The 13572-nt window shown below is 38.1% G+C and overlaps 1 protein-coding gene across 1 annotated transcript in view; it reads right to left on the reverse strand.

The window, feature by feature from the left end:
* CSMD1 (CUB and Sushi multiple domains 1) overlaps positions 1 to 13572 on the reverse strand; it is a 2205021-nt gene that overhangs the window by 557871 nt on the left and 1633578 nt on the right. Inside the window, 2 exon segments of the mRNA XM_068281348.1 lie at positions 625 to 781; positions 6840 to 7009. Coding sequence (XP_068137449.1) covers positions 625 to 781; positions 6840 to 7009 — 327 coding nt within the window.

Raw genomic sequence — 13572 nt, forward strand, 5'->3', positions numbered from 1 at the left:
TGGCATGTCACTTAAATGGAATATTCAGCACTGTACAAGTTGCAGTAATCCTGGTGTTTTTTTTCCTTTAATAAAGACAACTTAGATTTTAAGAACATTATTATAGTTAATCTTCATTTGCATCTAAAGGAAATCTGAGTACTTCATTTTTTCTATTTGCAATAACTAAAGCCTAGGATCAGCATCAATAGTCACATTTCTTCTTCAAGTGAAATAATTGCTAATTAGATCATTTTATACATCTCTATGTAACATCTTAAGGCTAATATATGCCTTCATTCTGAGATCATGAACTTGTTCTACTTCAAGTAAATCCCTTTGAATAATATTTTTAAGAAAAACTATAGTTGTATTAATAAATGTATTGTGTGGTTGCAAAAAAAAATAAAATTACCTGTAACTTTTTTTTTTTTTTGAAAAAAATACTAGTGTGATGAAAAATGTAAATTGTCATACTAGGTATGTGTGTGTGTGTGTGTGTGTGTGTGTGTGTGTGTGTGTGTGTGTGTGTGTGTGTGTGTGTGTGTGTGTGTGTGTTCATAACACGGCCAGTAAAAAGTAGAGAAAATATGCTGTCAAGGGGGAAAATATCAAGTTTAATCATATTGGTATCAGGCTACGTACTGTTGTAGATGAGGTGGAACCCAATGTCGGTGTCTGATCCATTTGTATTAAACTCTATCCACAAATGGTTTGAAGTACTGTTGAGTGTCACCTTTAACAACTCATTTTTTGTAAATGCACCTAAGAGTCGGGATGAACTGTCTTTTCCGTCATAAACCTACAAACAATAAAAAAACAAAAAACAAAGAGGGGAAAAGGAAACAAAATGGAGTTTAAAAGGTAAACACAAAATTAAACAAAAAATCCATAAAACTTTCTAAAACTGTGTTTGCTTGAGAAACTCTCAGTAGCCGCAAGATCAATTGTGTTGTGAAGTATTATACATTTTGGCAGGTCATATAAAAGATCCAAACATTTCACTCACTGTCACAACTTATATAATCAATTATGTACTCAAACATTTTAAAACCTTTTGCACACCAATACAATTAATATTTATACCTGAACTTTCCTTTGAGATTTTATAATCTCAGCCTTTTTTGATAATCTACTTATACTGCTTGAAAAAAAAACAGAAAAAAACCTTGGTGACATTTCACTGGAGTGTGTCTTTTCTAAGATCATCAATGAGGAAGAAAAAAAGAAACTGTCCACTCTGTTCCCTCCTGTCAACTTCTATTAAAAGGAAATTGGAAATTTGAAGCTAAGCTGTCATCTTGCATCTTTCCTCGATATATGAGGTGACTTTTGGAATAAGGTATGAAAACCAAAGTACTCTATAACAATTTAAAGAAAAAAGTGGAATCGGTAATGTTGATAAAATAAACTTTAAAACATCTCACTTGCATAAGTTTAAATTTAAACTCAAAAAGCAGATAGCATGGTAAAAATATATATATATATATATATTAGTCACCAAAATTATCTTTTTTTAGTGCAGCCATTCCATACTGCTAACAAAATCCGTTCCACAATATGCTTGCTTTTTCTTCCAGTATTGTTTTTTTTTAAAAATCAACTTCAATTCACAAAATTAACCACTTCCTGCAAAGTGGACATTTTAAATTGTTGTTTTTTGAACTTTTCAATCTAAAACAGACATTTTAAAATGATCTGTTTTGTAGAAGACAAGATTGCAATACACCCGCTGGTGCCACAGAGGGGACACATGTGCACGTGCACAAACGCATATGTACGAGCACATGTGCACACACACGTGCAGCCACTTTCTGAATCCTGTGGGCAGGAGGTAGTTAATTTAAAATATATAATTTATACACAATTATGTTCTTCTTTTATGCCCTTTCACTTTCTTAAATTCAGAAGTCAAAACTCGTATGAAAACAAATTGCATGATGAACGTGCTTCCCTGGCTAACAACTAAATAAAAATTAGCACAATACTAGACAAAATGGCTTGTTTTGGGCCCACAATAATTTATCAGAGGGGCAGTTAAATAATCAGCAACTTCAGAGCACCTTGCAAAGTTCTAGATTAACTCTTGCTGTTTTGTTATTTTTTAAGCTTTAAAGTGAACCTCCAGACTAAAAATCGACTCAGCAGCACTGAAAAGGCTTTGTGTTTCTTTAACAGTTTCACAGCATCAGAACGTTGTGTCTCTTATACAAGTCTCATTTTTAGCTGCACAGAAGAAAACTGCCCGGGCATTTTTCCCCTGATGCTGTGCAAAGCATGATGGGATTTCTGATTTTGTTATTCTCGTTCTGCTGTTTTGCAATTTTTTTTTTTACATTTTGAATTTGACATTTGAAGCCTAGCGTGTGCAGCTGGGAGGGGTAATCAGGACACAGGACTGTTGGAACTGTGTCTCCTGCTCTTTGTCACCTCCTTTCCAACAAAAAGATGGCTGCCCCCATGACAAAGATGGCAGCCCCCATGAATCACAAACATTTGCCTGTTCTTTTAAAACAGGGTGGGTAAGAGATTATATTACCTATCTATTCTAATTAACATAACTAATGTAACTTGATGACAGTATGTTTGTTTAGGCTGAAGTTCCTCTTTAACTACAATAAACATTGTGAATCTACTAGTAGCGGTGACTCCGGATGCATGTTGCTTTGGTTAAAAGCTGACTTGGAATTCTTATTCACACCTCACATGAAACACTTCCTAATATCTCCACGTTAAAAGATAACCAATTCACTACAGCCTAAAGCTTTGTACACATGCTAGATGAAACTCGTCTGAGGTGACTGATAATGACTGCTACTGCCAAGCATCAATGTGTATACACCTGCCCCTGATGCCCCATAGCTACTCATTAAGTGATTAGCCTGGCTGATCGATATTGCCAATCACTGACCGAGAGCATTGTCACTCCCAGTGACCCAGCCACCACATGACAGCCCTCAACCTCCCTCATATAGCAACAGAACATACAGCCTTAGTTCTGCAATGCCACCTGAGGGATCAGGTTCCAGGCCATTCTGGATGATGTGCCTCATACAAGGCTTAAAGCAGGATTCAATTAAAATGCCACAGCAAATTCACATCATATTCTGACTTGAGGGGCAGTCTGTACCCCAAGAAGATCAGTTTGTGATTACTGTCAGTTTAGGAAATCCAAAAATGGCTGCAACCTCAAATGGACATGTAATTTTAATAACATTAAATTATAAAAAATGGGAATTGAATGGTTGAATATATGTACAATTTGTATGAACAATTGACATTGTGCCATTCAGAACTGTCTGTTTTGCACTTCCTGACTCTCTTCAATAGGCTACAGCAACTAGAATTACTGTTAAAATTATGGATCTAGAAGATATATTTACACAAGTGCAGGAAAAAGGATCATTTGTCTTCCCTTAGCTGCACTGGTGAACCGTTGTGTGGATCCCTTAATATGCTAAATAGGCATATAGTGAGTATGCCACCAAAGATGATGGTGATGAGGAAATGGGAAGCTATGGCATCAATGTTTTGTGCACTCTTTGCTTCAGTGCCAATCTGTTCCACTGCAAAATGACCCGTTATTAGCAGCGGTGTTAGTACTCACTCAGCTGCACATGTACAGTAGTACTGCAGGCTGGACGGAAGCACATGCGCTGTGAACACAGGAGCTAGGGGAGTGCAGTCACAAGAGTGGCGGATTGGACATAGTGCACAAGCACAGCCTAGTATGTCCAGGTTAAAGGTTACTGAGTCAGCCAAGCCAAGTCATGTCTGCTAACAGAGCCTTTTGCAGGGGAATAAAGTGGCACAAGGGTGATCAGAAGGAGCAGTAAGTCTCAGCAATCATCACAGTAGCCTCCATTTTAACACATCATTTTGGCTCAGGTATACTTTACGGCCAAAATACGATCAAAATTGACTGTGGAAATACAGGCCAAAATGATAAAAATGAATTTTGACAAAAAAGATCTCTTATGCATCTTTGGTACAAGTCATGGGGTGACTCACATAAGCTTTCAGCAGTTGCTACAAGCAGGACAGAAGATGGCTTTTACCAACTTAGAATGACATGAAGAATCTCAAACTGACTCTCAATTCACTGTCATTCCCGACTGTGAAATATCTATTCAACTTGCCTCTAGCTTTCAGTGCACCAAAAAGTGGCAGCCAAGAGTTTAAGAAGTGTAAATACAAGGCTGGGTGCCAAAATAAGAAGTGCTTTTCATGTGAAAAAAAAGAAAATGAAGCACAATTGAACATGTCTTTCTATCCTTCAATATTGCAACAAGTAGATTGTTGAAATATCTGTTTTTTGTTGTTTCAGAAATATCTCATCGAAAAAACAAAAAAAAAATCAAGTGCAATTCAATAGGACATTTTAGCCTTTCCCTGTTTCTCCAAGTAGTTGGATTACAGCTCTGCTTCACTTGTTTTTATTTGTTAATTTCCACATGAATACTCTGCACTTTAGTCTGTATAATACAGTATATCTCACCAATAAAAGGATATTTCCATTTTTGTTTCACTCTAAAGTACTGTGAAATATTGTACTGTACAGTTTGTAAACCGATTAAAATGTGTGTTTAAAGACAGACTTGTGGTGATAAGTGTTGTTTAATGGAACAAACATGGTTTTTATATAACTGTGTACAAATGTCAGGGAACATAAAAGTCTGACACAGTGCAGGTTTCAATATTTTTTTTTTTACTTTTGAAACATATATTAATAGGATTGAGTACTCACCAGAGGACAATACTATGTTGTCATAGATAGCATAAGTACACACAGTAGATGCCATTGTGTAACAATGTTTGCTGCCAAATGATTGACTTTTGTAAATGACTCTTTCATTCTGTACATGTGGCAATGGCCCATTCATCTTCAATAGACTATTGGAGAATTGAGCAGGCATGGAGCATTAGTGATGAAAGTGGTGTATGCATGCTCACCACACCAATGGTGTATGGGGACATTTATTCAAAGTTCTTATGGAAAATGTAAGTATGTGTACTTGTACCAATGGTCATTCATAATCTAACAATATTGGTTAACATGTTACCACACAAATGATAATCACCCAGACAAATCTGCCAGACTAGACTGTCCAAAAGCTACCATAAGTTGTTATCTTTTCACGTTGTAGGGCTGTATTTCAATGAAAAATTGTCTTATGATTAGTCATGAATCCTTAATTTTCAATTTCCAATTACTTCCAATTACTTTCAGCACTGCATAATATGTTGGTGCTTTAAAAATACAATAAATAATAATAATAACTAGCATGTGTATCAGTTGCAGCATAAGAAAAAAGTTTAATGCCAAAGGATTAACAGTGCACCTTCAAATTATGGTGCTGAAGAAGACTTTTGAAAGTCCCCTGGACTGCAAGAAGCTCCGATCAGTAATCCTTAAAGAAATTAACCCAGACTGTTCATTGGAAGGGGTAATCATGGAGTTACTTTGGACATATAATGAGAACGTATAACTCATTGGAGAAGGTCCTGATGTAGGGAAAATGGCAGGCAAAAGAAGGAACGACTGGCAGAGAATAAGATTGCTAGATAGTAGTAATTATAATAATCCAAATATTTGTATTTTCTCCTGTCGGACTCAAAGCGCTCAAGAGCTGCAGCCACTGGGGTGCGCTCACCCTGCAGTGTTATAGAGTCTTGGCTTGAACTCATTACTGAATAGGTAATGACCCAAGCCAGGGTTCGTACCCTGGTCTCCCATGTTAAAGGCGGTGCCATTAACCAGTACACTATCCAGTCACTAGTATTATGGAAGCAACAAACATGAGCTTGAACCAAATTCGGGAGGAAATAGAGCATAAAGGAGCCAGTTGTGCTGTGGTCCATGGAGTCACAAAGAGTCAGACACAACTGAATATGGAATGAACAACAAGCACGTGCACCAGACTTAATCTTGGTACTACTTACACCTCCAGTGACCAAGTGCTAATCCAGGCATTTCCAATGACAGATTTGCTGTAAATTTGGACTGTTGTAACTACTGTTCCATGTGAGTAAAATTAGCAGTAATATCACCAAAAGGTTATCCACCAGTAAATATATTTGATTGAATAATAACTGTTAAATATTAAGTGTTATGCTAATGGATAGACACATTTCAGCCATATTGCTTGTAAAATGGAAAACATCAAAGAAATCCTACTGCACCTTACATCTGAATACAAAAATAATTAGATCTTCTTATTCTTCACAACAACAGTGTCTGCAAAATTCACCTTGATTTTAAATTATGTATACTGTAATATAGCTAATCTTCTTTCCTTTGTTGAGCCTTGTCAGCCTAGAGAGGAATGCTGTGATAGGGAGAAGTTATGCACACCTCCCCCACGCCCCCTGCAGGCTCTGTGTGTGTGCTGTGTGTATGAGTCACAGCCAGAGTATGTGCTCACAGCCAGCCTTTCTGTGACCTTGTGAAAAGCTGTGAGTGCAGAAAGACCAGTTTAAAGTCCAGACAAGCAGCCAAGGCAAGAAGTGGGAGAAATATTACAGCAGTGAAGTCATGTTTGAGAGGAGCCACTGCAAACAAGCACCTGCTCTGATGATGTATTTCCTGTTTGGCAGCTATCTTCATTGTTTACAAAAACAATGACTAAAACAGTGATTTTATCACCAATAAAGCAGCAGGAGCAGTGAAAATGTCACATAGGGGGCTAGGAGAAGACTACAAATAGGCTGGTACTTTTATTTATGTAAGACTTTTGCAGTACAGATTCTCTTTAAGAATTTGAATATGTCTTATTCAGTAAACTCATTTTAGATAGGTTAAAAAAAAACAAACTCTGCAAACCCCAAAAACATACATATCACATATTTTTTTTATTTACCTTTAGAATGTCTCCATCATACAGCTGAAAGGTTCTAGCCTTTAAGTGGATTCCCTTTCCTGGCTGAATCTCTATTCTGTAAATGCACTCATGGTTGTTGTCATAGTTAGCAGGGAAATTTGGAGACAGCAGTGTTCCTTCATTTCCAGTGACTGTAGCTCCACATTCAGCTGAAGGCAATGGGTGTATTTAAAAATAAATAAAAATAAATAAATAAAAAAAATATTGTGAATTCTGATTACTGTTAAATGGCAGAATGTAACAGTAAATATAAATAGAATACAAACATTAATTAATGTAGTAAATGTAAGATATATTTGTCATAATTATAAAGTAATTATTTACCTTTTAAGACAAGGGGATACCTGTGTAAATATACCCTTATAATAGTACTGTTCAAAGAAGAAGGACCATTGAATGTTGCTCAGCGCAAATATTACATGGCTAATGAAGGGCTGTAGAGTAAGGTTGCTCAGCCATTTAAAGGACAACTGAAGTGAGGTGGCTATGGGGGCTACCATATTAAATTCCTTTTAAACAATACCAGCTGCCTGGCAGTCCCGTTGATCTATTTGGCTTCAGTAGTGTCTGAATCACACACCTGCAACAAGCATGTGACTAATCCAGCCAGACTTGGGTCAGAGCACCTGATCTGCATGCTTGTCTAAGGCCACATACACACATCAGACCATAGTCTTTTGAAAATGAAAGATCACAGACCAAATTTACTCCATTCCATGTAGTATGAGAGCCATACCTTCACAGTCTTTTCTATGGAGCTGAACTCCACATCAGAAAAAAATCTTTGCAAGATGCTGCACACACAGATGCTGTACAGACACAAAAGATCAGTATCTGCAAAAGATCTGTTCCTGCCAAAAATCCATTCCTGCAAATCGCAATGATAGTCTATGAGATCTGCAGATCATCATACAGACATGATTTAACTGACATTCATCTGCAGATCAAGCAATCATCTGCAGATCTGAAAATCCATCCTGGTGGATCTGATCTGCAGATGAATGTCAGTTAAATCATGTGTGTATGATGATCTGCAGATCTCATAGACTATCATTGCAATTTGCAGGAATGGATTTTTGTCAGGAACAGATCTGTTGCAGATACTGATCTTTTGTGTCTGTACAGCATCTGTGTGTGCAGCATCTTGCAAAGATTTCTATCTGATGGGGAGTTCAGCTCCATAGAAAAGACTGTGTAGAGTATGGCTCTCATACTACATGAAGGGTGGTAAGATTGGTCTGTGATCTTTCATTTTCAAAAGACTATGGTCTGATGTGTGTATGGGGCCTAAGGCCTATGTCTTAAAGTATCAGAGGCAGTGGATCAGCAGTACAGCCAGGCAATCTGCATTGTTTAAAAGGAAATATGTCAGCCTGCATATCCCTCTCAGATCCCATGTGCTTTAAAGACACAAACAATGAAATTGTACACCAGAGCAATCAAAGCAGGAATTGGAACCCACAATACTATCTCTAATATTTTAAAATGGCTTCACACATTTGCAAATATGTATTAAACAGAAGTACCTCCCTTTGACTGCCTCTTAATCCTTGTCCTAAACTATGTCAGAAGATACCCACCTTTGTGTAGTGCAATTCAGAAATGCGCTTACTGGGATGTCATCATGCCTCCAAAGAGGATGACACTCCCCGCAAAAAAAACAATCTTTACTGTTGTCCCCTGCCACAACACCCCTCATGTTATGTATCAGCTCCCTCAATCCCTTTTTATAAGACTTTCAATCTGGTATTAATGAGCATTGACAATATTTTATCAAAAATGTAACCACAGCTTAATAAAGAGCTATAAAACAACAATTGTGCTAATGTGAAATTATATAAAAGCATTTAAAATGTACATTTTAATAAAGGCATAAGAATACATGCACAACACACTGCAATTTTATCTGTACTACAGTACTAGTAACATGAATTTCAAAATTTATCCTTGTGACATTCTAATGGTAACTAAGGGCTGGTTCACACAGACTTTTTGCTGATGCTTGGAGGCGATTACCGCTAGCGTCTGGGACTCATCGGCTCACCGTTCCCATTCAAGTGAATGGGAGCATTTAACATTGTGCGGTTACTGACAATTACCGTTTATTGCGCAAATGCGGTGCCGCGTCTTCATGTCCCCTTGCGGGGATGAGAAAGGCCCATCATGACGGGAAGCTGATGATCGCTGTACCATCGCCCCCTAAACAAGACGTCACAGGACGATGCGGCTTCCAGCTGCCGGAAACCGCCTGCCGTCCATGTGAACCAGCCCTAAACCAGAAAATAAATAATATAACAATGTTCAGGGAAGAATTACTAAAGAAATTTTTCAGTGTATGACAGCACGTTTTCATTTTTCCAGCTATAAATATCCAGTTATGCAGAAAGGTACATAGTCATATGTATGGAAGAGCCTACATTATTTGTGTGCCTGCTAAACTTTTTCTTGTACATGTTAAAGTCTAATTACATTTTTAATAGTGATTACATCAACTAGATCAACATCAAATTGGCAAAAGCTCTTGGAATGTGAAAACACTGCAGGCCTTATTTCTACAGCTCTACACTGATGGATCTCCTACACATCCTGCTTTGTGTTCCTGCATGAATGGCTCCTACAATGTATGCTCATCTTATTTTAAGTAGATAAAAAGAAAGTGTAGCTCCATTCACAGAGCTCTGTCTTCAGTGTGGCAAGAGTTAAATCCTACAGCCTATAAATACATGGAAAAGTTTCTGTAAGCTTTAGCAATCTATTAACCTCAAACAGTTGTACAAATATCCTGTGCTCTTCTATTTGACTCTCACTTCTGTATGAACATCATGTATTTGTCCATATTTGTGGTGGATGAAGAAGGTAGAGGTACACATGCTTTCTAAACATTAGCATACATTTCGTCCAGTAATGCCGCGGTGGATTTCTCAGGCCCTGGTGGTGGGCAGATTTGGATATTTTTTTTTTATACACGCAGTTAGCACTTTGCTAGTTGTGTGTCTTACGAATCGCCGCCGCTCGCTGCTAATCCGCCGCGATACAGGCCCCCCCCGCATACCCCTTGCGCAGCCTGTCCAATCGCCGCTAGGCTGTGCTATGGGGTGGATCGGGACTCCCTGTGATGTCATGACGTCGATGACGTCAATGACGTCATTCCGTTCATCGCCATGGCAATGGGGGAAGCCCTCAAGGAAATCCCGTTCAGAACAGGATTTCCTGATGGGCATGATCGCCGGCGGCGATCGGAAGGGTGGGAGGGATCCGCAGGGAGGGGGGATCATGTAGCTAGCACTAGGCTAGCTACATGATAAAAAAAATTGCTGCAAAAAAACACCCGCGGCCGCACGGAACGCTAGGGAGTACACAATAAATACTATAAACTTTATGTTGCTAAATCTTTTCAGAACAAAATTTAACAACTAAGGGTAAGTGTACTTAGAAATGTCTACTAGGATAAGTGTACTTACACTTATCCTAGTAGACCTCATAGTCCCAGTTATCACTCCAAACGCATTCAGAGACACATATCTGCACCTGCAAGAACCATGAGCCTAATATTTTCAGTATCTGGACCTGGCATAATATTTGTGCACCAGTACCCTCTCTGGCTCTAGATAGCTTTGCTTTTTAGATAATTAATTTCAATTGAGTAATTGCTCACAGTGTACAGCACAGAAGCTTAGATTGACAAAAGAAACAATTGGCATAATATTTAAATAAACTGAACATTGGTTATAATTACCACCAAGCCCCTGTTATGCCAATGTGTGGACAGGTGGTGGTAGGTGTCAGTGAACAAGAATGTTTGGGTGCTGGAGGCAATGGGGAAATTTGGGTACCGCCATAGGCACTCGTGTTAATTTGAAGAAATACCAGGTATAGCCAGCAATGTGGGCCCCCAGCTGCCTGAGATGCCCGTGCAAAATAGCAGTAGGAGAATTCTGCTACTGTGTAGCGAAACACTGCAGGAATGGCAGTGGGGGTGTGATAGTGAGTGGCCATATAGTCACTTGCTGGGAGTAGCAGCACAACAGAGTGTGGCTACATTGTAGCTGAACTGGGTCTTTTAATTACTGACCTGGCTTGGCCAGTTAATTAGCAGGGTTAGTGTTAGGAGTAAGTGGGGAGTGGTTAGGGTTAGGAGTAGATAGTTGATAGTTAGTGTTAGGAATATGTAGGGGGTGGTTAATGTTAGGCATAGATAGGGGAGAGTTATTGTGAGAATTGTGGTACAGACAGTTAGTAAAATATCATATAGTATAATTATTGTTTCAGAAGCCAATTTTCGTGTTGTCAGCTAATGCAATACAGATGCAGAGGTTGTCTATGGCCAGTCAGCACCAAGAGTTCATTAGGAATGGTGGGTGCTGGGATAGGATCACTTCTGAGGTTACTAGGGAGGGGGCAGGCATTCAGGGGTACGCTTGTTGAGGGGGAACCTCAGATACCACCATGAACCCCTCCCCAGGGCATCGGTGGCCCCCACTTCCTCCTGGACATAAGAGGTGTGGAAGAGTCCCTTGGACAAGTGCTCTGGTGAGAGGGGGAAGTCACTCATTTCTTCCAGGCCCCCCCCCCCATATCATGGACCATGCAGGCTGTATAGCTCAGGTTGGGGCTACGCATTCTGGCTATCCCAGCCTGCATGGGTGACAAGGTATTAAAGAGGCTTGGGAAGGGGGACCTCATGCTTTCCATGTCATTAAAAAATGTATACAATGTGTATACAGAACTCAGAACTTGGAATGCAGTAGAGTGTATCACAGCAAAGTGCCATTTTACAGTTAAAACCCTTTTTTCCTATGAAACTCTAAAATTGATTTTCTCAAAAACTAAATTGACTTTTCACATTTTTACCATGTTCCCACTGTTCTCTGTGACATGTGTGGCAAACTTGGTGATGATAGCATGTATTAAAGGCTTTGTCATCAACCATGGAAATTGATTCCATTGTCTTCAGTAGAAAATGTCTTGAGAACACGAAAATTGGAACACAGAATTCTGAATTTTCCTGGGGAACACCGAGTTTCAACAAAATTGGAATTTGACTGTTCCGATCAACTCTACTAAATACATTATCAGAATATGTGGGTGACAGTAATGTGGAGGTTGGGGAAGACTATTCTGTAACTGCTAATCAAGCCAGTTAGGATGTACCATGATCCATTACTGTTACTATAGGTCTTTATTTCTAACTGTAACATGTCAGAAGCACTATTGCAAAAAAACCTGTAAAATTTAAAATTCTTATCTACACCTCCATATAGAATGTACATTTGTAAGAGTAAATGCATTCAAATGTTTTCACTTTCTATGTAGCTGTCACATACATCAATTATGAACCTCTTACCAACAGGTTTTGGACTAAACCATCTTTCCATGGGGATTCTCAGGATTTTCAAAAGTATTACTTGAATGACAGGGGTACAGTCCAATTGCCAGAATAGCGTGTGCATGAGTAGGTAACCTGTCTGGCATCTTTGTATAGATCCTGTCCATGTAAGGCTTTTAAAACAATTTAAATAAACTTTGTGAATCCCCTATGAGGAGATGGACTAATCTAAAACCCATCGATAAGAGGTTCTGAACTGTCTTATTATAATACCTATTGTAAGTAGGAAGTAAAAAAAAATGACAGTGTATTTACTCTGGGACAAGTGTATGTATGTATGTGTACATATTGTTGTTACATTTTACAAATTTTCCTATAGTGCCCCTTTAAATACAACAGATTTATATTTTTTTTTACCATTACAGTTGTTTACTCATATACAACATTTTTTAAACTACATCAATGTAGTAGTTTGTGTGGAAAAATATATTGCTCAAATACACTTCCAGTTATTTCCCCCTGTGTACAAAAGAAATGTAAAGTGTAAAGAATATTAAATATTCAAACAGGTGTCTGGCACTTTGAGCAGAGATAGGAGTTGAGCTTGGATCATCTTTATTTTGTCAGAGGTACAAAGCTGCTATACAGTTTCTCTAGCATAAAACACTCTTGAAATCTTATATTTAAAGCAAACATTGTCATAGTATGAATATTTTAATCAAATAACCCCTATGCGCAGGATGAAATTTACATAATAAAAAGCATGGCAATGCTAGCAAAGGTTTAGATAACTACTATAACCTAGAATAATATATTTTTAAAGCAATGATAGTGAAAAATGCCATATTGTGGAAATAAGTTCTTGTAAATAAGCAATTAATTTGTAAGGTGAAACATCAACTTCTGCATAGTACTGTTATGGATCATAAACATTAAGAAATGTTAATTTAGCAAATTAATATTTGCTAAACTTTGGTAAAGTTACCAAGCACAGGGAGCACATGGTCATTTACAGCTACTTACACTAACAAGGTAGTATGCATTACTCAATTAGTGTGACCCACAGTATAAAGATAACGTGAGCATGGTTAGTTAGAGTAGTATGCGCTATGCAAGTAGTGTAATGTGCATCATTTCATGCACTTGCATGAAATAAGTAATAGTGCTGATTGCACTACACATGCTACCTGGTTGGTGTATGTAGCAGTACAATTGCTGCACTTGGCAACTTTATCAAAATGTAAAACAGTGCTAGATTTTGGCTGAATGCATTCATTGGCAATTCTTGTGTTCCCCTATATCTCTCTATTTTTGAGACAAGCTGCATAACATTTAGTTTAATGTAATTTCAATGATACATGAATTCTTATTTTATTACTTTAACTT

Source organism: Hyperolius riggenbachi, chromosome 4, assembly GCF_040937935.1.
Source record: "Hyperolius riggenbachi isolate aHypRig1 chromosome 4, aHypRig1.pri, whole genome shotgun sequence".
NCBI classification, from domain to species: domain Eukaryota; kingdom Metazoa; phylum Chordata; class Amphibia; order Anura; family Hyperoliidae; genus Hyperolius; species Hyperolius riggenbachi.